Source organism: Cavia porcellus, unplaced genomic scaffold (assembly GCF_034190915.1).
Source record: "Cavia porcellus strain 051 isolate PalLab524CR breed Dunkin Hartley unplaced genomic scaffold, mCavPor4.1 scaffold_31, whole genome shotgun sequence".
In the NCBI taxonomy this organism is placed as follows: domain Eukaryota; kingdom Metazoa; phylum Chordata; class Mammalia; order Rodentia; family Caviidae; genus Cavia; species Cavia porcellus.
The window spans coordinates 38,576,358-38,602,871 of record NW_026947514.1 but is presented as its reverse complement, the minus strand read 5'-3'; the positions used below and the strand labels follow the sequence as shown (position 1 = coordinate 38,602,871).

Here is a 26,514-nt window from a genome sequence, read left to right as displayed (position 1 = left end):
GTGAACTCTGCAATATGATTACTCATTCATTCAACAAATGTCACTGGAGACATGGCATGCAAAGATGAGACAGGTGTGTGAATCAAAGACACACCCCTTCAAGAGAACAATAGGCAAGGTGTGCGATGCAGTATTTGTTCAGCATGTTCTTTGATTTGCAAAGCAACATACAGCCAGTGTTAATCATGTTCTTTGATCTTGCAAAGCAACATACAGCCAGTGTTAATCACGTGATTAACACTGATAGATTATTCCAGACGAATTTAGCACCTACAGATAAAGTACAAGCTTTTAGGTCAAATTAAATTGGCCAATGTCAATGTCAATACAGGTACCAAAACACAGTACCTGTGGGCTGCCTGGGAGTATGGGAATGGGAGAGGCCACAGAACGGGAAAGTGGAGGAAGTAAGACCAACACTGACCCTTGAGGAGGGAGGCGGAGTCGTGGGTTTCTTCAGAAAGTGATGGGTTTCTTTCAAATAAGGATGATTTAAAGGACACATACTTTTTCCTTGTAATATATTCTCTTTCCAAGTTCTCCTCTGTTTATCTAAATGTGGAGGAATTTATTTTCCTACATTTTAAAGATAGTATCTCAACATTTTAGTTTTGAGAACAACAGTCACTTTTAACTTAATAACAGAATATTTTCCCTCTAGTGTTTCGTTTAAAATAACCATTTTATTGTCATATGAATGGGTGTATTTTGTCTTTAAAATAGACCTGGTTATTTACACTAGTTTGACTTTATTTTGGTTAGATATTTAATATATCTCTGATATTCTTGAACCCAAATTGATCAGTGATTACTTTAGCAATCTGAAACCACCTGAGAATCAAATAGTCCTACTCTCTGAAATTCAGACTAGAATAGAAGTTTTCAATTTGGGTGCATTTTCCTGAGGAGGATTAGGACAAGATGAAAAAAAAAAAAATGCTTCGGTAATCTGAAATCCAGCAACAGCCTATAGAACTTTATTTCTGGGGCACAGACACATGACTATGGAAAACAAAGGTTCCTGTGCTTCCAGAAAGACATTGATAAATCTGTCTAACAAAGTGTGCTCCAGAGTTAGAAGTTCAAATCTCATATTCTATTTGGTATAGCAAAAGTGGCTAACCTTCTAAATATAGGTTATATTTTCATGTAACTGTATTTTTGCCAGTGTTTTCTTCTGGTGATCTAATTTAATTCTCACAGTTTCCCAACACCTCTTACATTATTTGAGTTTCATTAATGTTAATGACCCCCATTGAACTAATGGTTCAAAATTAAAAACACTCCCTAGAGAAATATATCAAGTGGAATGGATTGGCAAAGCAAAACGACAAGTGTTCTTTAAACTTTGCCTTCCAAATATGCCTTTATAGTTTCTTCACTGCAGCAAATGTCCAGGTTAAGTCCTTCTGTACAAACATGGAGAAGCCAGCTACATTAGGATAGAGGGGATGAGCCCTTGTCAGACACTTTTCGTGCTTGTTCTTCAGCCCCATATCCACAGAGATTCCAGTAACAAGCCACTTGGTGACTCTCAAGAGTGGAAATGTTGCTGTAAACCAGCTGGCAATCAACCTTATTTTATGTAGCTGTAAATCTAGCAGGCTGGATGCAATTTCTCCCACTCATTTTTTTCTGGCACAACAGCACTTTTATGGTGTAAAAGCACACTCTACAATGACTAAGTAGGTCATTCAACATTCTGAATTCTGAATTCTGTGCATTAAGGAAACTATTTTCTTGTTCAAGAAGAGATCTGTAACTTCCTGTCATGGAAAACTAAGTTTTCAGGTATCTGTAATATGTCTGAATTATGAGGAAGTATACAATCACAGTTAAGCTAATTGCTAAGATACTGGTTAAAAGAAGGAAGCACCTTGCGTTCCCCTTGTGCTACTGTTAGGGGAGAAGGGCTATGGGCAGAATTAGACGTTAACACGTTTATTCTGAAGTTTCATTTCCAAATTGTGTTTCCTAGGGGGTTGTGCCTGTGCTGAACTTCCACTGATAATATCCATCTCTAGAGGATATAGCTGGAAGCATATAGGAAACTCTGGTGAAATCAAATGTCAGCTTCTAAAAGTGTTGGGTGAATCAAGTATAACTGGATTCACAAAGAAGAGGCAGAAAATGAATGACTTTCTCCAAAAGAAATTACCATAGCCTCCTTGGGTCATCCGGGTGTCTCAGTCTATTGAGTAGAATTGCTTGATTTGCTTCTTCTGGGAAAAGATCTCTTACCTGGAATGCTAAGAGCTACGAAATGTACCTCCCAGCTGGGGAAAAAGGATATTTAAGGAAGTCAGATGTTATTTTGGGACTACCAAACTATCTGCAACTATCTGCAATTCAGTGTGATCACAGAGAGCTCTGTTTTCTCATCCGCAAAATATATGAAAGGTTTTAAAGTTCTTGATCTTTGATGAGCAATCGTATGCATTATTATAATATTTATTTTTCTTTGTTTGGACACAGTTTGATGGAATTCACTGTAAAGATCTTGAAATTCCTCCTTGGAATAATCAAATGCTTCTCAAAAAGTGTTCCCTTATAAATCTTTAAAAGGTACTGCTCAGAGTCAGCTTATGGAAGCGTTTTAAATATATGTCTGGTGAGCTCTCTATTTTCTCAGATTCCTCACAAAAAAGTAAAGGCTGAATTGATGAACTGAGTTTAAAAAAGGGAAAAATTACTACAATAATAAACATATCATCAAATTCAGACATTGCTATAGAATAGAGTAGAATTCATGAAACTTTGCCTAAAATGTACATTAAAATATGTGATTTTAAAATATGTACATTATAATATGGGAATGGTGATACAGCTCTGCAGCACAGCACTTGCCTGTGAAGTGCAAGGTCATAAGTTTTATTCCTGGTACCAAAAAAAATAAATAAATAAAATATAGGTCCTTAAAAGACTTAAACAAATTGTATACTTATTTCTTATTATATATTTTGGTATGTTCAACCATAGAAAACAGTCACTATTTCCCAGAAGACAAAAGGAACAAGAGCTCTACCATGATATGAAAAATTGCATGTATTCCAAATTTAATTTAACAATGACATTAAGGAAGAAAATATTATGTGCATCTCAGTTTTAAAATTCATAAAAATTCTTTTCAATTCAAATGGTACCCTCCTTTAAGTCACAATGGTAAGACAAGTCGCATGCTTCTGATAGTCCTTAATCAATATTAACTATAGGAAATAGGAAGTGGTAGCTTCAAAAAGAGCAATTTGTTATCTAACTATGATGTCTCAAGCAAAACATTATAATAAGGCAGGATTTAGCCTGCTTCCAGTGAATTGTTGGATGCATCAAGAATTCCCATAAGAATACCTGATAAAATGTCTACCTTTTAATATTTTATTTTTGTCATTAAAGCCTTATTAACTTCCTTTTACCACTAAAATACATTTTTTACAATAAAAATAAACTAGTTTTGAAAAGAAGCATTAGTAAACAGCAAACAGTATAATCTACCATCAAATACGTTAGTAAGTCTCTGAAACCAGTCTTCACTCTGAACCCTGGGACATGCAGTTCTTAAATCACTACTTTGGATGCACACTGAAGAGTAAAGGATCTGTGAACCTCTGCCTTGGCAAATAAACATGGAAAAATTTTTATTCCATTTGGAAGCTGACCAACAGAAAGCCCTAAATAGAAGCAGCTTAGGGCTCAAAGGACTTCATAGTGAGGTCTCTGCTTCCCCTAAAATGCACATGATAAGCTTCTAGAATTGCTGAAGCTCTGCCTTTTTCAACCCTGATTGGTGGAATAAGAGCCAGCCTGAATGTAAAAAAGCTGAAGTTAGAGCTTTGCAACACACAGTGTCTGTCAGCGGTCACCTCACCTCTCACAGCACACTTCTCTTAGAGTTTTGATTGCAGGCTCAAAAGAGATCAATCAGGTCTGCAGTATGTAAACTGCAAAGCAGCAAGCTAATCACTTTGGAGGTCAAAGTTCTACAAACCTTAATATGAAAGCAGAGCTACTGCCACCAGGGCCAGTACTTTACGATGAATACGCAATCCTGATGATCAGTGTAAGTAATAAGAGCTGTAGCTACACTGCTCAGATTCAAGTGTGGCGTGTAGAATCTTCAGACAAACCTGCAACGAAACACCCTCTGCTTATGATCCTTTAATGCAGATAGGAAGAAGGCCCTGGTGAGCCTAACAGCGACAGAAAAATTGCTATACTATTCTTACAAGCTGCTGCAAGACTGCAGAATCCTCAGGCATAAATGATGAGAAACAGCAGGTGGCAGTTAACTCTAATTGTGATTTAACAGCAATTAGCAATGGTCATTTTCATAATCCTATTTCATAAGGCTGTTTGCCAGAGTTTTCAAGGGTATCATGTGTTTTTCAACTTGGATGACAGTGATTATTCTAATCAGTGATGAGAGAAATATACTGAGCAGAATGACAGATTTATTTCACTGATTTATTTGTTCATTCACTGATTTATTCACTCAATTGTATGCCAGGTGCCATCCTGGTCATTAGCAAAAAAGCACTGACAAAAAAGCACTACTTCAAGGAGCTGATGGTTTACTTGGAAAAAACACAGTCAAACAGGAAATCAAAGAACCACAATCAGTGACAAAAAAAAAAAAAAAAAAAAAAAAAAAAAAAAAAAAAAAAACTATGAGAAAAGTTAACCTGATGGAAGCCATGGTACCTTTCATTTCAGGTACACACAATGTTTTAGTAATATCTTTTCCATTGGTACAAAAATGATAGATTCATGGAATAAAGGAGTTCTCCCGTTTTGTTCATCTGATATATCATGGGAAAGAAAGGAAAAAAAGAAAATGGTGATGAAAGTGGTCACATTACTGGACCGTTTATCCAAAGCTCCTTGTATTTACTAGAGAAATTAATAAATCTGCAATCTATGTACACCATGCAAGTAATTTATGCAAGCTTTATATCTAATTGTAGTATGTTTTTCACCCACAAAAGGTAATCATTGCTAAAAATGCTTCATTTCACAGAAGGAAAAAAGATACTCTTGAGTTGCTGGATTTGCCAAGATAAAGGATGCTCTCTGGAAGAAAAATAGTTACTGAATTTTAAGGCTTAGCTACTAGAATGCTACAAAAGCAGTAACTCTTACTAATGGAAAAACAAAATGCAAAATTGGTGCTATAATTCTCCATAAAAATGCCAGTTGATTTCCGCTGAAGTAGACTCAAGAACAGAGCCCTCTGTGACACAGAACCCTGGCTTTATGGGATGAAAGGATTCCTGCATGTACCCCTATATCCTGCTCTCTCATTTTACAATTTGTATTGAATCATTCTTGAGGAACATCTCTCTATATTTTAATGGGAATCCTTAAATCACTGCAAGCATCTAAAGAATTTTTGATAGTACTGACAATCATGCACTTCCCAGAAGTTACAAAAATCAACACAGAAAGCCGTTGCTGCACATACACAAGTAATGCAGACCCACCTCAACTCTAAGTTTTGATTCTAGAAAAAATGTTAGTAATTCCTTCATATAAGAAAGTATGACTATCATGGACTGAATACTGGTGTCTCCTAAAGTTCATATTTACTCAAATCCTAACTACTAGTATGGAAGCTCCGTGATCTTCCATGGTAGTAATTCAGGTTATCTGGGTGGTAATGATAGAGTTGTGGTCCACTAGGGTTAGTATCTTTGTAGGAGGAGACACCAGAAGTTTGTCTTGCATGTTTTCTCTGCTCAAGGCAGAAAGGCCACATGTTTTACTCACTTTGCCATACTGTCACAAAATACCCGATACCAGCAACTTAAAAGACAAAAGGTTAACTCGGCTCGCAGTTTTCAGTGGGTTCAGTCCATGGGCAGCTGGCTCCAAGGTAAAAGCAACTTGGTGAAAGGGGATGCAGAGAAAAGATGCTCCCCTCACGACAGCTAGGAAACACAGTGTGAGAAGGGAGGAGCCAAGGGCCCTCTCAGGTTTTCCCCTGGTGATTGGCCACTCTGACCAGGCCCTATTTCTGTACACATGAGATACTGGGGGAACATTTTAGACCTAAATTGTAACTTCATTTTACCACAGTGTATGGAGATGCCTATGTGCAACCCAGCGGGACAGTTCTCGCCAGCCAGAAGTATTTTTAATTTCAGAGCTCTGCCCTCCACAAACTATGAGAAAATAAATTTCTGTAGTTTAAGTCACTAATCTGTTGTGTGTTGTGACAGCCATCCAAATAAACCATGCAAGATTTAAATGAATATTAAGGACCCAGCTTAGCCTGTTTTGAACTATGTGGTATAGGGACACTCTGTACAAAAGACAATGAACAGAGAACTGTAAGGTAGAGTGAGATGGGTCTCTGAGCCATTGTATTGGTTGAAACCATAACCAAAGGGACCATTTGACATCACTTTTGATTGATAGTCATTGAGCTCCACTTAATGACAACTGTAACAGTCTTTCACATATTTTCCTAGAGCCGCTTGGCTTACACATTACAATTATACTTGCAACAAATTCAGTAGAACCATGAACTGAACAAGCATGATAATTCTCTGGGCATGAATTCTCTGAATCTGGAACCAGGGAGAGGTGTTTCTAAATGCTAATGTAACACATACATGGGAGTGAGATGAGCTGAGGAGGGAAAGCCCACTTTAGCAAACAGTGTTAGCCTGCATTAATATTATTTGATCTCAATAAATTCTTTCCTCTGAACGTTTTTATTGACACCTTTTTTCCTTGAGATTTTGTAATGTTAGTCCTCATCCCTAACAAAAACCATTCTCAAGCTGGTATGGTGTTGCATGTCTGTAATCTCAGGAAGCCAACGCACAAGATCATCAAGGCTAGCCTGGACTACATAGTGAGTTCAACACAGCCTGAACTAAATTGTGAAACCTTGTTTCAGAACACTAAAAAAGTTCTGTATAAAACATTTTATATCTGTTTACCACTTCAACTAAATCTCAGATTTGCCTAAATCTATGTAGAAATACTTCTGGGTTTTTTTCCCTCTTTTTCTTTTCTATTTTTGTATCAAGTAATAATTTTGTACTCATATCCATCACATTTGTCAATACTTTCCATAATTTCTGAATCAGAAGTGCTGGGTTTTGTTTCTGTTTTTGTTTTCGTACCAAGGATGGAATTCATGACCTTGCACTTGCCAGGCAGGCACTGTGCCACTCAGCTATATCCCTGGCATAAAAGTGCTAATTTTTTAAAAAATAAAATAGAAAAGTGAAAACAGTGTTTTTTGTTTAATATGAGAGTTTCTCTCCATATATCCTTACATAAAGTGATGTGGCAGCCAGCACAGTTCCTAAAACTACTGACTTCATAGCAAAGCGAACAGCAGAATGTAGTATCATCAGCAAGGTGGTACTTCTGTCATACACAGCAGCACTTCTTGAACGATACTGACATGAAAGGCACCCGCTTTCTCTAACGTCAGATCCTTTAGGATGTAAGTGACAGACCCACCAAGGCCACATCATATACATTAGCTCACGGTTGAACTGAAAGCCTAAATCTGAACATGACTTGCACATTGTTAGTTGATGTATGTGTTTGCTTGTTTGTTCTGGCCTCTCTGGTAGTTTAATTCTAAACCACGGTGTGGAAAGCAATATAACAAACAACTCACATGAAAACTAAGGCCATATATTGTTCTTCTTCCCTATTAAAAGGGCACAATTGAATATTTCCCTCACAATACTCTGCAAACGGCTGCAGGTCTAGTTTAAACAGTAGAAATACTGTCAGCAAGGGAGTCAGGAGGCTTGGACTCCAATCCCTGCTTTGCAACTTACGAGCTAATGGAACTTGAGCAAAATCATTTAAAAGTCTAGGTTTGAGTATCTTTCATCTTTAAGAAAATAAATTAAAACAGCTGATCTACAATACCAGTGCTTGTTCTAGAATATTCCTCCCTTTAAAATCCTAGTTCCGGAGTTGTCATCACCTTCTGGATTCCTTCCCTGCTCCTCCCCTGACATGAGCTGGGTTCACCTTCTTTATGCTCCCTTTGTACCTGTACAGAACCCTCTGCTAGCACTTGTCTGATTCTGCTGCGCTCTCTTAATATCTGTAGGATCCTGGAGAGCAAGGGCTGGGACTTTCCCCCTGATGATCCCATAGTTACAGTTACGTTAACAGGAACCTGACACACAGGTAGGGAATAAATGGAGCTGGCCACACTTGCTGTGACACACTTTAATAATGTGACTCTTCTGAAGATGTGCAGAAAACAGCAAGTAAAATCCCTCCCTTGTCCTATTTAAATAGTCAATCTGGAGAAAAAATATGTTCATGCTATCTTGAAAGTGAGGAAAACATTCAGAAATAATTCAAAACTTAATGCAGCCATAAGTGCTAACGTAACATTTATTTTAAGATTCAAGGAAATGAGTTTCTCGACAGCCTCCTGGACAGATATAACCACCAATTTTTAAATGGTTTATTTTCTATAATTATAAAACAAATACCTGAAAATTTAAGCACGTTTTATGGAAAAAAAGTATCCAATGAAATTACCAGTATAGGCACAGATTTAGGGACCTCTGAGAATCTACCTTTCTTATTAACCTTTATGAATGGTGAATCCAGATTTTTCCCAGTCTGATGATTCTCAGGGAGAACTCACAGGATTCAGCTGGTGTACACTCATGGCCAGGACCAAATACCACATCAGAATCCAAAGCGAGCTTGGCAGAAGCAAAGGAACAGGACAGTGCAGCCAGGAGGAAGCCAGCACAGGCCTCCAGGAGTGGCCACCCCAGCTTCCCCAACGGGGCAGTGACAGAGCACAGGAAATGCTGCCTACCATGGAAACTCATCGGGAACTCAGGCCCCAGTGTATGTTCATGGCCACATAGAAACCCTGGGACATAAAATTTTCTACTTTTGGAGGCAAAATAAAAGCTCCATAAAAATCACATTGCTATAATAAATAGTTCAGGCCCAGCAAACTACTCTTTTCATTTAGAGTGGCAGGAAATGTCTTGAGAACCAAGTTCCCAAAGAAAAGCTTTATAAATCTTTCAAGGAACAACTCAGGTCTCTTAGGCTCATTCTTTCTACACAAATTGTACATGTCATTGTGTAATAATCAGGCAGAAGGAGCAGAAGTACAACTATTACTCCCAAGAGCATAAGGAGAGTCTTTGATTTTTGCTGTCACCTGCTTGCCTTCTTTGCCCTGTACTCAAGGACGTGCCCTCCATGCCATCAGCACCGTCCTGCCAGTCCAGGGAATGGCATCTTGAATTGGTTAAGTAAATAAATATATGAAAAGTCAGTGAAGTTGCCAAGTTTGCTTCACTCTCTTGTCTTTCCTGAATAAATTTACTGGAAACTATGGAATTGTGTTCTCATTATTAAAAGAAAAATACCAACCAGTCTTTCTGTTTAACTTGGTATTTTCTGGCTCTCGCACACGCAGTCTCCTCCACCTGGCAAAGCCTGTGGGTCTCTTTTAAATGCACAAAATAAAATACAGGACTGTAAAGAAAACACTTAATATCTAAATCAGATTATCAAAGGATCTTAAATCAATTTATAATATAGTAATCTATGGGCTTCTTTATTAACACAGCAATATAGCAGTAGGTCTAACAACTACAATAATTTTAAAGTGATGACATGTTAAATCATTTTAGGATATCTTTAACAAATATAAAATGATCTAAACACATTTATGATTATTTTGGCACTTCTCATAACACTGTAGTTACCAGCATTCATTACTGAAGAAAAGCTAACCTTCAGCAATAACACAGGTAAAATAACCATGTAATAATTTTTCTCATCAACATTTACAGGGCCCAGGTAAAAACATTAAGTTTCTGGTACCATGAGATCATGAGTTTATTAAGTTATGCCATTTATGCAACATCAAGGGACCAATAACAAACAGTCCTGGTTTTGCTTCTGAATTTTTAGCACAAAATTTTTTTGACAAGTCAAAATAAATTAGCAAGCTAATACGATTTCACATATAATTCATACTTCTGGCTTCTCTGAGGGAAAAAACAAAATCAAACAAGCAAAAAAAAAAAAAAAACCCATTAAGACCACACAACATTAACCTGGCTTTTCAGCAAGGAAATTTATAGCCAGGCTAAGCAGCAGCTGCTCCTTCTACCTACAGTAGGAACCTAGCAGTCTCCAAAGTAACTGCGAGCCTTCCTTCCCTCCGTGTGCTGGCTGCCCGGCTCCCGCAGTTCTCCCTTATTTATGTAATTTTCTGCTCATGATAGCTCTTTGCCTGGGTAGCAACTAACAGAGATTTGTTTTCTAATGCAGAAGGACAGAATTCTCTCTGTATAACTGCTGCTGTCCCATGTCTACTCTCAGTCCTTGGTTTTCAGCAGGTAACATGTTGGAGGCCCACAGACAGTCACTAGTTTTGTACAAGATGTTTTATTGGAACACAATCATATTCATTTATTAACATATTACTTATGACTGCTCTTGTGGGTTGAATTTTGTTCCCCTTCCCAATGTCATGAAGTTTAGAAGATAATTAGATTTAGGTGAGTACATAAGGGTGAGGCTCTCCTGATGGGATTAGTGTCCCTGTAAGAAGAGACATCAGAAAGCTTGCTTGCTCCTGTCTCTATCACGTGAAAACACACAGAGAAGTTTGTGATCTGTAAACAAGAGAGCCCACACCAGGAAGCCAAGTTGTGCAGAAACTTGATGTTGTACTTTACAGCCTCCAGAACTGAGAGAAATAAACTCCTGTTACTGTCCCTATAAGGCAGCTGCTTTCACAGTGTACTACAATGTTGAGTAGTTGAGACTGACCCACAAAATCCAAAATACTCTCTGATCCTTGAGGAAAAGAAAAATTTGCCAACCCCTGCACTAGTTTTTAGATGAAACTGGTAGCTACTACTCCAGAATTGTTACACAGAACAGTTTAAAGATGGTTCAAAGGATCCATGTTTTCATACTGGGCATTGTGATTTCCCTAATGGATGCTGGTAGCTAAAGAACTATCCTATTTCTAACTACGAGTGCACTAAAAGTTGAACACTACACAACTTTTCCCTGAACCACTGTATAAACTTAGTAGAGTTGGAAAGTTAAGGTCAAAATCTACTTCCCTTATCTACCAGGAGTGTATCCTTAACCAGTGTCTAGAAGGGTGATGTGATTCGTAGCATGCTAAGAATATAATTATGCCTATACAATTGACAAAAATGCTCAGTATAATAATGTTTACAACAACAGCCACAAGAACAAAATATTTTCTATTAATAAATAAATATGGAATAAAGTGAATGAGTGACTGAGACTCTCAATATATGAATTTATCCATATATGAAATATGGTTGTAGAAACCAGTGGTTACATTGACAAGCTAAAGCAGTATGGTAGAGTTCATGAAAGTTCAGGAATTAGAATCACCAGACAGGAAGTCAAATCCAGGAGGATCTATATCTTACCTATAAAGTCTCAGTACCAGTCTTAGAATCTCAACCTCCTGATATACTGCATTATGTGTGGGCTGTGAACATTTAATATCACTATTGTATGTAAACTAGCACTCAAGTTCCTGGCTATTTAAAATAGGCTCTCAAAAGGGTAGTTTGCATTACTAGTCACTGGAAGACATTTTAGCATAGTTTCACTTTTCCTGTTTTTCTGAGAATATAGTGACACTAACAGTATACCCTGTTCCCACAATTTGCCAAGTTATTGAAACAATCCATCAAAAGCGACAGAACTGAGATTATTTTTTTTAAAAAGTGACACTCGCTGTAAAAGGGAATAGGTTATAAAGTGAAGAAGCCATTTGATGGAAGTCAGCACACTGGTGCCTATGGAGATAGACATGCATTCCTAGGTCCTATTAAAACAAGATAAAATGAAACAAACACACAAATAGTCGGCCTTGAGCTTGTCTTCCTAGGAGAGGCAGCCGCACTGGTATGTGCACCAGGTTCTCTTCACTAATGAGTGTGAGTCTATTTGTCTATGCAAGACGAAAACAGGCAATAGAGCTTTGTGATGAACTCATTATAGAGAATCAAAATTTACTTCCTACTGGTGGTTTGTTTTAATTATCTTTCTTTGAGACCCTGCAATGCAAAAGTGTCAACTGGCTACCTAATATTAACCTCTCTAGCCCTGAGGAATAACTGCCTGTTTTTTTTTTCACAGGATTACTATAAATATCAAATGAGATATAGTGTTAACAATGGGTTTCATTTATACAAACAAATAAGATATGTCCCAAAGACTTCAATGGCAATAGATAGGGGCTTTGATAATCTTGCAGACTGGGGAGAACATTTCAAATCTGACAAATGTTATTACCTAACAGGCTGCTTGAAAATAAGCAACTTGAAACTTCAAAAAGTAGAGCAGAGGCCAAACAGACTCTGAACTCCCTAATGAACAAGTAAGAAAATTTATATGTGGCAGCTTCTGCTGTGCCCATCCCTGTCTTGATATATTATTTGTGTTTCACACAATATTCACATTTAAAGGATCTCAGCAAAAGAATTCTGTGTTCAGTCTGATGTTAATGATTATTTTTTGACAAAAAGTATAAGCTGGAAATGTTGTTCAAATATAGATGAAATGTTTTTCAAATATAGATGAAATGTTGTAATACAGCCAACATGAATACCATTCCTGCTTCTCTTGTCTTCTCTTAGAACCCTGAGTAGTAATCACACTGACTTAATTATTTCAATTCTATATTGCTACAGTACAGACATTATTTTGGCTCTTGGTTTGATGGTTTTCAACCATATTAACAGCAACAATTGTTTTTTGAAGGGGTCGCAGAAAGAAAAGACAGTTATTTAAAAATACTTCTGGATAGTCAGGCAATCATCTTAAATTCCTTAAGTGCAGTTATTCAAACATATATTTCATTTCTGGCAATAAAAGAACCCTAGCCAATGCCCAATGACCTATAAAAATTAGAGCTACGAGATTTCTTTATGCAAATTAAATTTGTGTCACACTCATCAAAAAAAAAAAAAAAAAGAAAAGAAAATGGTAATGAAGATTAAATTTGCAGCAACACCGTAAAGTATTCCTATACCTATTTGTAGGAAATGTCAGTGTGGCTAATTAATTTTTGAGATAGTGTTCTGTGAAAGAATTAATGGAGAGTAAGATTTGTGAATTGATTATTAAATGAGATGAAGGGTTTAAAGAGAGCTGAGAATGCAGTCAACTGGATTAACCTTAACAGGTTTAAACAAATATATACATATTAAAGTAAAATACATAGGTATTCATTTTATGACAGTATTATAATTAACTATGGCATTAGATAGTTTAAAGTTCATGTGTTCTTTTCAAGTTTGTTTTTCAATTTGCATCTCAAAGGATAAAGGTCAAATATTAACTTATATAATTAGGGTGCCATTTTCTCTTAACAACCAAAATATATATGCCGGCAAAGAATACTGTATAACTTTATATTGATGAGTGTACAGTGGTTTAAAACAAGATAACTTTCTCATTCCTCAGCTAATACAGCATACATAAGACACTAACCCTATAGATATGAATAAGGGAAGGTAAATTTGGACAGCATACCCGTTTCCTTAGATTGCAGGTCAGAGTGAGGTTCCTTGAGAATGAGTTTGCAAAAGCTGTATAAAAGTCCAGAACTTTGAGCAAGGCTTCTCGCTTGATGATGTGCAGGTCACAGTACGTCAGAGCCCGCACGTTTGCGCAGGCATGAGCAAGGGTGGTTTCCTTCCAGAAGATGTCTCCAAATACGTCGCCTTTTCCTAGAAAACAGTTTAAGACACACCCTCAGTACCTACAACACTTTTCATCACAATTTCTGTTCAATTTCAAAGCGGCATTGATCCTAGCCTAATCTCAACCTGAGAACACAACCTCATTTATATACACAACACGGTGCCCCATTTCACATAGTAAGTAAACTAGCGTTCCCCTGAATTTAGTACATGATGGAACTCTGGTATGGCATGAAGAAAGATAAATCAAGAGAAAGACCAAAAAATCTCATTTTAACAAATAACTGCATTATCTTCTATCATTTTAACTTTTTCTATTCTGACCAAAAGGAGCAAAAATAACTTTTACTCTTATCCTTTGTGCTCCCTCTGTAATAGATAACAATAAAATGAAACGTACACAGATATGCAGTCACAGTCTTTATATATCAAGACCTGAGGCAACATATATTAAGCTACATTGTTTGGTACCCAAGTATTGTGCTCAAAGCAGAGTAAAACTGGCCTGCCTCAGTCTCCAAAAGATGCCCTTCCTTCTGCACCTGTCCAACCTTACATAGGTTGCAGGGAACATGCCAAGAGCTTCTCATCTCTAAGTCTAACCCTAAGGACTTGAGCTGTGTAGAACATGGAGGCACAGATATGTGATAAACTGTCCCATAAAGAAAGCTGCACTATATTCAAATGTAGATGGCTTTTTTGAAAACTAATGCAAATTCTATATTCTTTCCAGAACATCATCCTCTGGTGGCCTAGACTCAATCATTTTCCATCCCAAATCAAGAGTACTTAGTTACTCAAATAAAAGGAATGACGTAAAGTCCAATGTCGGAGGTCCCCAAAGGCTCTTCTGAGTTGCCCAGAAGTGTAGGCAACTTCTTTCTTTGATTTCTGTGGGAAAATTTTAAAGTGAAAAGGGAGGAGGAATATATCCATGGGGGAAAAGCCTGCCTTGAGACACTCTGGATGATTTGTTCTTTCCGTGCTGTAACTAAGGAGATGCACAGGTATCTGTGCACATTATGTAAATTAAAATCAGAATTAAAGAAAGAAAGAAGATATAATCCTTCAAGATAATCATACCATCAAAGAAAAAGATAGTATAATCAGAGAAATAAGAGAGGAAACCAAAGAGAGAGGTTGCATACGCTACATTATTGTTCCCTTGCTCAAAAGAGCAGCGGGGAAGCTCTTGAGAACAGGAACCAGGTTCTGTAAGAAGCCCTGGAGAGTGGGAGACAGTGAGTGTCTTGCACAGGAAGTGGTCAGGACCACCATGTGATCACCGTACAATAGCCACAATAGAGGTTTAATTAATTTTAAGTAATTCATTTCTCTCTGGACTCTCAAAACAATTTCTTTTGGCTACTAGCTTTGATGAAAGGCTCAAGGAAAGATCTAACAGCCACACCTTTGTCCAAGAAAGGAGTAATTACAGACTCAAGGACTCCACAGTGTCATGAAAACCTAAGGAAGACCTCAGCTACAAAACCTTAAGACAGCACCAACAACTTTTTACCCAAATGCGTTTCACAGACCTTCACATGGCATTTTCTTTGAACTAGTAATTCCAATTGTAAGTTAATTTTGCATTATGAAACTGCCAAGTTTAATTACAAAAATGCTCACTGAAGTGATATTGGTAATTGTCCAGTAAAGTACAATAAGAGAAGGGTCAGTGACTAGATACATTATAAAGTATTAGGCAGCCAGTAGATAGCATAGATTTTTAAAATGACATGGGAAAATACTCATCTAAAATAAAAAAAGCAGAATATTAAACCACACATACAGTTTAATACTATTTTAGATTCCTCACACTCACACAATCTACATAAATACACACACACACACACACACACACACACACACACACACACATAGAAAGAGAGAGCATGGATGCAAAGGTATGAAAGTGGTAAGTTCTCTTTGCCTATGGGACAGTGGGTGGGTTTTGTCTAATATTGCATGTATATTATTTTATAAACAGAAATTATTAATAGTTTTTCATTGTTTCCAATGCTACAAAAATTACAAGCTTTTAACAGGCTGTTTTTATTTATGTCATGTTTCTTTCTCTTTAACACTAATATTACTCTTTCTATCTTTTGTTTTTACGTTTTTCTTTTTCCTTAAATGAGTCTTTCAGACTCATTTCTACGACACTTTTTCAAATTGCCAAGTATAATGAACTCTCTGATCCATTTATAAACACTCACTACTTTTCAACCATTTGATTTTCATGTATGGTACACTTTAATAATTTCTTTCACTCAGACAAAAAAAAAAAAAGCAAAAAAAAAATTAAAAAGGGGCCTGGGGATTTAGCTCAGCGGCATAAGCACCTGCCTTGCAAGCAGGCAGTCCTGAGTTCGATCCCCGGTACCGATAAAAAGGAAAAAGACCAAAAAAAAAAAAAAAAAAAAAAAAAAAAATTTCGTTACTCAATAAGTTCACTTCTGGAAGTTAATCCAAAGATTAAAACAAACATACATAAAATTCACAGCAATGTTATTGAGCACACCCTAGATGTTAAAAAAACTAGACATCCAAAAATAATGGAAATTACCAAAAAAAGTATCAATACAGAATGAAAACAAAGTTTGAAATAACATGTAAAAAATAATTACCTTACATTGGTAAATCAAAACATAATACAAAGAATGGTACTATTATAGTAACGACTATAAAATGAAAGTAAAGTACCAAAAGGTTAACAGAATATGAAAAAACATACACTTTATCTTTTTTCTTTATTTTTTTTTTCTTTTTTGGTACCGGGGGTTGAACTCACAACGTCGCGCTTGCCAGGCAGGCACTTATGCCGCTGAGCTAAATCCCCAGCCCTACTTTATCTTTTCTTTAGAAATTTTTTCTTGATAAAACCAAACTATGTGTTATAATTATATTCTCATATAAAGTATTTTACCATGTTAATTTGCCAACTGATAATACATTGAGATAAAGGACAAAGTGATACAAAGATAGAAATAATTACATTTAAAAAACAGCAAAATTAGCTGGGGGTTTAGCTCAGCGGCACAGGCACCTGCTTGGCAAGCGCAATGTCATGAGTTCGATCCCCAGTACCAAAACAAACAAACAAATAAACAACAAGAATAGTAAAACTGGCTTCAAGTGGTATGTTAACTAATTTCTGAGTACTGTTTTCTGAATTTTCCTATGATAAATCTGCATAAACCTCATTTAAAAATAGCAAACTGTTTTAAAAGATGTTTCCTTATATTTTAATAACATGAAATCCTAAAATATACATATAGTTATGTAGAATGCTGCATTAATATTCATTGATGGCTAAATAAGTAGTCTGAAGATAGTTTATACATAAATGTAGTTTGCCCTATCAATATAGATCAGAGTTAGCTATAGCATGTGTCCAATAGCATGCTCTTTGCTTTTTGGTTTTTTTTTGTTTGTTTGTTTGTTTGTTTGTTCGTTTGTTTTCGGTACCAGGGATCGAACTCATGACCACCTGCTTGCAAGGCAGGTGCTTACGCCACTGAGCTAAATCCCCAGCCCCCAGGCTCTTTTTGTTAAAAGCTCTTAAAGGTTTTTATTGAAAGCTCTGAAAGGTGTGCCACTATAGACCATTTTTAATTGTGGAGGCATTCAAATACACATTACACTTTTATTTTATCTAATGGATGAAATTAAAATTCTGATCCTATTTCTACCCAAAAGTTTAAGATATTAATCTATCTTCTCGGTATTATGGGGAAATAAATCTCTGATGAGGAACGAGTAATAAAAAACTCATAATAAACTTCATACCCTGCTTCTCTCCCCCCAAATTTAGCAAAGCACTGCAAAATCAACAAATGTGGCTAATTTTACTCAAAACATCATAATTTACTTTAATAATGAGCAATAATAACTACTTCATGACCCAAATTTCCATTAAGATATGAAACACATAAAATGGATATGAGTCTATTCAGTCATTTCAAAATATGTTCATATTTTTCAGCTTTCTATATCACCTAATGAGTACTCAGTTCACAACAAACTTCATGGCACTGCTGTGCAGACAGGTATAAATCCATGAATGACTTTACCAAATGTGGCAAGGCTGGCTAATGTCCTCCTTCAGGAAATACCAAGGATGTTTATGTTCATCTGCAGAAATCGCAGGTTGTGGAGACATGGGATTACATATGAACACCCAATAAAGAAGTGCCCTTTCCTTTGCTGCAAAAACTTTGCATATTTTGAGGACTTGGAACTTTATTTATTTTCGTGACTATAGAGTATCTGATGTTTGTTTTTAGGTCAGCTCCTGTCAGGTGCAAGTAATCTCAGCTATAAACATTTTAGAGCTTGAGTAAACTAACCTCACTCAAACCCCTAAAATAGGAGACAAACTCGCACCAAACATGAAAGTTGTTGTTTGGCCTATTTATATTTTCTCAGTTCTTTCCATCAAGTCTTATGAAGTATTTCACTGCTAAGCCACAGGAAACTGGACTGTAAAATAGAAGTTAATGTTAAAGGATCATATAGTAGGAAACTGGAAAATTTAAAGACTAAATATAGATAGCTACAACATAATTAAAAGAGTCGTGCAAACAATGGTAAGTGTGTTGATTAAGGTTCCCTACAATGCTGATTTCACAGTCAGATTTATCATTGTGAGATACATTATTTGGTAAGTTAATGACTTGAATATGATTAATGTATAAAATTATTAGCATTTATTCATCAGTCAGTGTAACTAATTAATATATCCCACAGGTCCCTAATAAAGTATAACTAAAACTTTACTTTAGTGGTTTTCTGTGTTTTGGGGTTGTATAATGACTATATTTGATGATTCTTCTGCACAATGTATTTAATTCATGTGCAGTGTTCTCTCTTTTTAAAAAAATTTTATTGTACATATCTGAATTTTATGTGTGATGTTGTATGGTACATATAAATAGTAAAATGGTTTCTAAAGTGAAGCAAAGCGACACGGCTATCACCTCACTTCTTTTGTGTTTATATGTGAAACAAGAGCAATTAATATCAATTTAACAAAAAGCCCTAATGTAATTTAATTTTATTAGGGTCCTTGTGTTGCATACCAGATCTCTTATGTTTTTTATTCCACATGTCTGCTACTTTCTACCCACTCAACTGCATCTCCTCATTTCTATCTACCCAATCCTGTCTATATGGTAAGCATCATTTTATTTTCTACCTCTATACAGTTGACCCTTTTATTTCTAGATTCCACATAAAGTGAGTTCATGCACTATTTTCATTTATGGGTCTGGTTTATTTTCAATAGTATGATATCTTACAGGTTCATCCATGTTGTGAAAAATGCCAGAATCTCTTTGTACAGAGGTTAATAATAATTCATCAAGCACACACATACGAAGCCCATATTTTTCATTCTTTCATCCATTATAGACTTTTTGTTTTCTTATACTGGGTGCTGGGAATAATGCTGCAACAGACATGAAGGTGTAGGTATCTACAAGATGATACCTTCATCTCCTTTGAGCCTATACCCCCAAAATGATTGCTGGGTCATACACTACTTCTATTTGTAATTTCACTGGGAAAATTCATGCTGTTTTCCATAACAGCTGAACCAACCTAGCTGCCCATCAACAATGTAATATGGCTCCCTGTCATTCACATCCTTGCTAACATTTGTTATCTCTCAGCTATCTCTTGAACCTTTTGCCGTAGCTGTCTACACAGGTCTAAAGTAATATTTTGTATTGTTTTTGTTGCCCATTTCCCTGACAGTGATGTTGAGAGTCTTTCCCTATGAATACTGGCCATGTTGTAAGTTTTTTCTGCCACTCCGCTTATTTTTAGTAGGCTATTTGGGTATTAGTTATTATATTGAGTTGTATGAGTTTTTATTTAGCTATGAACCTCTTATGAGATAGGTAGTTTACAAACACTTTTTACAAACACAGTTCTTAGGCTTCCTTTTCATTTTTTGGATTTTTTTTTCTTTGACATACAAAATGTTTCACAATGATGGAGTTCTATTTATTTAGTTTTTGCTATTGCAGTTTAAGTTTTCAGTATGGTATGAACAAAATTCTGCCAAGACAAATGTTAAACTTTTCCTCTGTTCTTTTCTAGGAGTTTAATGGACTCAGATCTTACATTTATGTACTTCTATGCATTTTTAGTTGGTTTTTGTGTATAATGTAGATAAGGGTCTAATCCCATTCTTTTTTCCACCATCATTTTGAAGAAACTATTCTTACACCTATTGTATCTGCTAGGTGTCAGTATCAAAACTCAGTTACATGTACATATCTATTTCTATGCTTAATCTGTTCCATTCTTCTGTTTCTGTCTTTAATGTGAGGACTATGCTATTCTGATTACCATAGTTTTAGAGTGTAATTTTAAAATAATTTAATTGTGTCTTCTTCAGTCTCTTTAATCAATGTTTTCAGAGTATAAATCTGTTATCTTTTTGGTTAAAATTATTCTTTGGAATTTCATTTTTTGATGATAGCTTATGTGATTATTTTCATTTCTTCTTCAAGTAGATTATTATTCATGTATTGAAAGCCTACTGATGTTTGTATGCTGATTTTTATTACAATTCATTTATTATTATACAACTTTGTTATGGGATATTTGAGGTTTCCCACATATAGGATCACATCATCTGCCAAGAGGAATACCCTCACTGCTTCCTTTTGACTTAGATGCCTGCTTTTGTTTTTCTGGGTATTTTTTTTGGGGGGGTGTCTAATTTGTTACACTTCCAGTACAATTCTGAACAGGAGTGATGAGAGTGTGCATCCCTGCCTTGTATCATATGTTAGTGGGAAGAACTTCAGTTGATGCCTGTTTATGATGTCCTCATACCAGACCTGCCCTATAGGAAATATTTAAGTGAGTTCCTCAGTCGGAAAGGAAAGGATGATAACTAGTATCATGAAAATATATAAAAGTATAAACTCTGTAGCAGACATAAATACACAGTCAAGTTACAGAATCCCATTACACTAATGGTATGTAATCTTTCTACTCTGTAGTATAAATGTTAAATAATAAAATGATCTAAAAATAGCTATAGCTATGAGTTAAGGTGTACTCAATATAAAAAGTGAATATTTTGATTTGTAAGGTGATACAACTCTAAAATATTTGTATGCAACCAAAGTTATCAATTTACAATGAACTATTATAATTATAAAATGTTTTATATACGCCCAACAATAACCACAAAGTAACAAAAAGTATCTATAACAAATCACTTATGAGAAAGGAATCAAAATAGCACTACAGAAAACCACTCAATCACAATGGAAGAGAACAAGAGGAACAAGGAACAGGAGAACTACGAAGCAACCAGAAAACAAACAACAAAATAGCAGTAATTATTTTTTATTTTCAATAACCCTGAATGTAAATGCTTGAAACAATCCAATTGAAGGGCATAAAGTGGATGAAAGGGTTTTTTAAAAAATAAGGTCTAACTCTGTGTCACCTACAATCAATCTATTTCAGTTTTGAGGATGTGCACAGGCATAAAATTAAGGTAAGAAAGATGTCTTGTAAAACAGTGTCCAAAAGAGAACTCAGATAGTTACACTTATCTCAGACAAAACAGATTTCAAGTTAAAAAAAAAAACTGTAATAAGAGACAAAGAAAGTCACTATTTTGTGATAAAAGGGGTCAATTCATCAAGAGTAAATAACAATGCAAATATGCATGCACCCAAGAGTAGAAACTGTAAGTATTGAAAGAAGATATTTGTGGACACAAAGGACAATGTGAATAGTAGTACAACATTAGGGGCTCCACTGGCCCACACTAAGGAGAGATCAACTACACAAAAAATAAGTAAGGAAATGCTGAGCATTTCCTTCACTCCAAGGGGTCATTACAGTTGGCAACTAAACTTTATTATGAGTGCATATTTAGTAAAATACTCATAATATATTCAAATATTCAAAATATTATAGTCTGACAGGCTATGTTATTAAGTTATATGATTTTAAATGAACTTTGACTATTTGCAAAACACAAATGTTAATTTGAAAGAGAAGTATCGAAATTAAAAATTTTAATTAGAATAGAATCTTTTAAAACATTTAGAAATGATGTCTATTCATCCTTAATGATCAAAGACCCAATCATTCTGTTAAAATATAGTAGATAGACTTGAAGATATTTTTGAGAAAAAGAAATAATATCTCCACCAAAAAGTAAATAATCAATTTAGTTTGTAGATGTTTATCTACACACACAAAGATTAAGTCAAATAGCTTTTAATAAGTAGAGTTAAAAATAATCATGTTAGACATTAGTAATAGCCCTTACAAAGGTGGAAAAAATGGCAATAAACTGGTTGAGAATATCAATTTTGGCACTATATATGTTACACACAGATTATCTTGAAACTCTTCTGTTTTGTGTTTCAACAAAGAATTTAGAATTGAAGTCAATGGTAAAGGTTGTATTATAACTAAGTCACCATTTTTATATCTGTCAAGAAGAAACAATGACCATGCAATCTGTTCAGTCAGTGCATTGGACACCTTAACCCTAACCCTAACTCTGACACATTGAGTCAGCAACCTCACTACTGACGATTTATCCAAAAGAATTGAAAGTAGAATCTCAGAGATATCCTACTACCAAGTTCATTAGTATTATTCACAATAGGAAGATAGAGGTACCATCCAGATGGCCCTTATTAGACCAATGGATAAAAAATGCTATAATGCTAAACATGAATATTATTTAGTCTTAAAAAGAAAGAAATTCTGCCACTCATTATGAAATTACACAAATGAGCCTAAAGGGATTATACTAAGTGACATAATCCAGTCACACCACATGATTTTATTTATATGAAGTATCTATAATACTCAAATTCACAGAAGCAGAGAATATGATATTGCTTACTAAAAATTTAAGGGAGAGGAGAAATGGGGAGTTGTTACACATTGGCACAAAGCTTCAGTTATGCTAAATAAGTAAGTTCTAGACATCTGATGTGCAATGTAGAGCCTATAGTTAACAATATGGTATTGTGAACTTCAAAATTTGTTAAGGGAGTAGGGTCATGTGTGGTCCCTGACCAAAAAAAAAAAATAATAATCATGCAAGGAAACTTTGGAAGTGTTGGATATGTCTCTCTACTACCATGACTGTGATGGTGGTACCCTAGGTGTTTGCTATGTCAAAATTCATCACACACACAAGTCCCACCCTGTTCAGAGAATGTCAACACTTAAGGGAAAGACAAACTGATAAGGTGTAACCCAAGTCCCAAGGCAGCATGGGTATAAGAAACAGAGTTACAGATTCTACCTCCTCTGGAAAAAACTGCAAAGATTTGTGGCTATCCTGCACCTTTGCAAGATGCATTTCCACTTTAATACCCAGCAACTCAGTGGACTGTGAACCCTTATAAGGCCCAGTTCACCTCACTCCTAAACAACTCTAGTGGAGTTTTAATGTATACAAAGCTGCTTTAACCAGCTCTGACTGTTCACATTTCATACTAGTTCACATTTCTTTATCTGGAAGATAATAACAATACTTCCTTCACATGGTCAATTAAAATTTTGATGTAAAAATGAATACAAAATAATGAATACTCAAAAAATAACTACAGATATTTTAAATCAGGCTTTCAAAAGAAGCTGAGTATATTCTTTGAAAATATACTTTAAAATATAAATATCAAGATCAAAATGTATGAATGTACTTTATATTTTATGTAAATAGAAAGGAGACTCCCTTATTAATCACAAATTGATTTTTCTTTGACATCCTCTTAATTCTCATCCTCTTAATAAATGCTTATTTTCTAACAATGTTAATAATATTAATTTTATTATTAACATGATCATTAATATATTATTAATATATTTTGTTATATAATATTAATATATTAATATTATTATTAATTATATAATTATATTATCAATTATTGTTAATATTAATATTACTAATATTAATAAATGTTTATTTTCTAATAATATTAACATTCTTTTAATAAATGTTTGTTTTCTAATAATATTAATTCTGATTTACAGAATCATTTGTTCTAATTGCTGTCAAAGCAAATGTCATTTTTAGGAATTAAAACTAAATCCTGTTTAGTGAACTTAATTTAGTTTTTCTACCATAGTCAGTTACAAGAGGATAGGTTAGGTTCTTTTTCAATAGTAGGTATCTCTGATAGAGAAGAAAAAATGACTTATTGTAGTGGTGTCAGTGACCTGAGATATTTGCATACTTTGGCCTTCCTTGTTTTTATTCACATTGCCAATTAACAGTAGCAAAATACATCCTCAATCCATAATAAATACAAATTAAAGCTAGACCTAAGATTTTAATAAATGCATTTTACTATAAGCCTATATTCAAAGAGAAACAGATGGAGTCCATATCTCCAGGTAGAAGATGCAACACAGTACACTTTAGAAACTATCACAACTGAAACGCTTATGAGAAAAGCTCTACAGTGAAGTAAGGTACTAGTTAATTTGATTCACTGAACAAATTTTTATTGAGAACCTATAAAAGGGGTCCTATCACAGATAAGAGATACAACAATGAGCAAGAACACTCAAGTGCTCACAGGAGAACAGAAGATGAAAACCAGAGAGTTTCTGGTGCTTAGGGTACGGTGCTAACCCTAACAGCTCTGGGATCTCCCTGGAGGACTGGCAGAGCACACTCCTGAGTGTGCCTGGGGGTCTTGGAGGCTGGTCTTAAAGTCTGTACTTGGTCCCTTCACCTTCTTCTCTGGTACTTTCCCCCACTCAGCTTCCCAGCAGCCATGAACTGAGTACACTGCTCCATCTCCCCTCATGATATTTTGGCCTTGGAACCAGTCAGCAATGAGTTAAATCCCTTAAAATGTGAGGAAATTAAACCTACAGTTTTCCAGTTGCTAGTGTTGGGTGTTCAGCAAACAAGAAATCGGATGAACAGCAAATGGGTACCAGAGAAGTGGAGTAATTGCTGAATATGTACCTGACCATGTAGTTCAGAAGCCTTCAGAACTAGTTTGTGGAAGGAAAGGTTTAGAGATCCAGGTTATGGAAGACTTAGAATGCAGTAAGCAGTGCCTGATGAATGATTCTGGTCAGACATCGGAAGACCAGAAAGTGGATATGAATGTGGAAGGAAAAGACCAGGCTCAGAGGTTTCATTTACAAACAAGGGCTTCCCTGGCAGTTGGAAGACAGACTGACCATTTGCGTTGCACTCTGGTAGAAAACTTGTATATGTTTTCTCCATGCTCTGAGAGCTTTCAGGAAACAGACTAAAAACAATGGACTAATTAATTTGACATTTCCAGTTGTATGAAATATAGTTGTGAGACAGAATTACAAACTTGTTGATGTCTTCATTTGAAGGGTAAGTAGGTTTAAGGAGATGTGTTTGAGTACGAAGTTGACAAGCCCTGGGATGTGGCCAGTGAGAGTGTCAAGCTGATTATCTGCATCTACCACAAGGATAGTTAGAGCATACTGCTAGGTGCATTTGGGTGGTCCATGCCAGCACGTCCTTGGGATCTGTCTGGTCCCTTGTCTTTCCTTCTCTTGCACTGTCCCTCTGCTCTACTTCCTGGACACTACGAACTAAGCAGCACTGAACCACCTTCCACTATGAGTTTTCTGCCTTGGAGTCTGATGACCATACATTGAACCCTCTGAAACTCTGAGCCAAGTTAAACCTTTCTTACTTTAAAGATGTTGGTGTTATGTCCAACAATGAGAAAGATGGCTAATCCAGCACTAAAATCCTGTATCATCATGTATATTGGAAGCACAGAATGAAGGCAGCTAAGCCAATCAGAACAAGGAAAGAAAGACTAAAAGAACGAGATGAAGCAAGAGAAACACAACTAAAATGAAGATTAAAGTAACCAGGGAGCAGTACATTCAAAAACAGTAAAGAAAGAACTGAATAGAACTGATGGAGTTTCTTGAAATTCATTATGGCTGGTACAGGGTAAGGAGAGAATAGCACACATTAAGCTGGTCCGGAAGGCAAAGATTAGGGCCAAAATGGCATCCTTAGGTTCTAGACATGGTAGGAAACCATGAGGAAATTGACATATTTAACATAATTGTTTTGTGGCAGTATTATATAGAATTGGAAGTCAAAGCCAAGGATGGATTGTGGACACGTAGGTCATTTGGAGTGGAGAAAGGACAGGATCAAAATTTGAAGAGACTTGTTATGGTAAGTAATATTAAATATATGAGAAAGAGACACCAAGGAAATATAATAACCAAGACTTAGTTTCAAAGGTTTATAGGGAGATAGAAGTTAACTACCCAGCATTCTAGACTTGTGTATTATCAAATATACCTTAAGGCTGAGAAACCTTTAAAGTATGTATTTTGAAGCCGCACTAAATTATTTATAAACACTGGGTAGGTGGTTAAAAGAACATTTAAAATAAGACAAGTATACATTCATGAATAAAAGCAAGCTGGTTTGCCCTTTATTTTAAAAAAATCCCAATTAACTAACCTTACCTCTATAATATATGGGGCAAATTCACAATTTTCACAGCACAGCATCCAAAACATAGAAATGTGAACATGGAAGGAAACGATTTTCTGAAACTTTGGAAAAGCCCTTTAAATCATTTGAAGCATGAAGCACTTGACTCCTAATAGCAAATTTATACAAGAAAAAATTGAACCACTCCATAAAAGTCACATTTTCACAGATTCTTCAAATAGCAAAATATTATTCATTGGCATCTCAACTTTTTTTCTTTTTGGAATAAATATAAGAAGCAGATTTTTA

General features: G+C 35.5%; 1 protein-coding gene across 1 annotated transcript in view; it reads right to left on the bottom strand.

The window, feature by feature from the left end:
• The window catches only part of Kcnh5 (potassium voltage-gated channel subfamily H member 5), a 330,578-nt gene that overhangs the window by 47,741 nt on the left and 256,323 nt on the right, over positions 1 to 26,514 (bottom strand). The window contains exon 10 of the mRNA XM_063241526.1: positions 13,564 to 13,760. Within this exon, the coding sequence (XP_063097596.1) occupies positions 13,564 to 13,760 (197 nt within the window). The remainder of the gene's footprint in view (positions 1 to 13,563; positions 13,761 to 26,514) is intronic.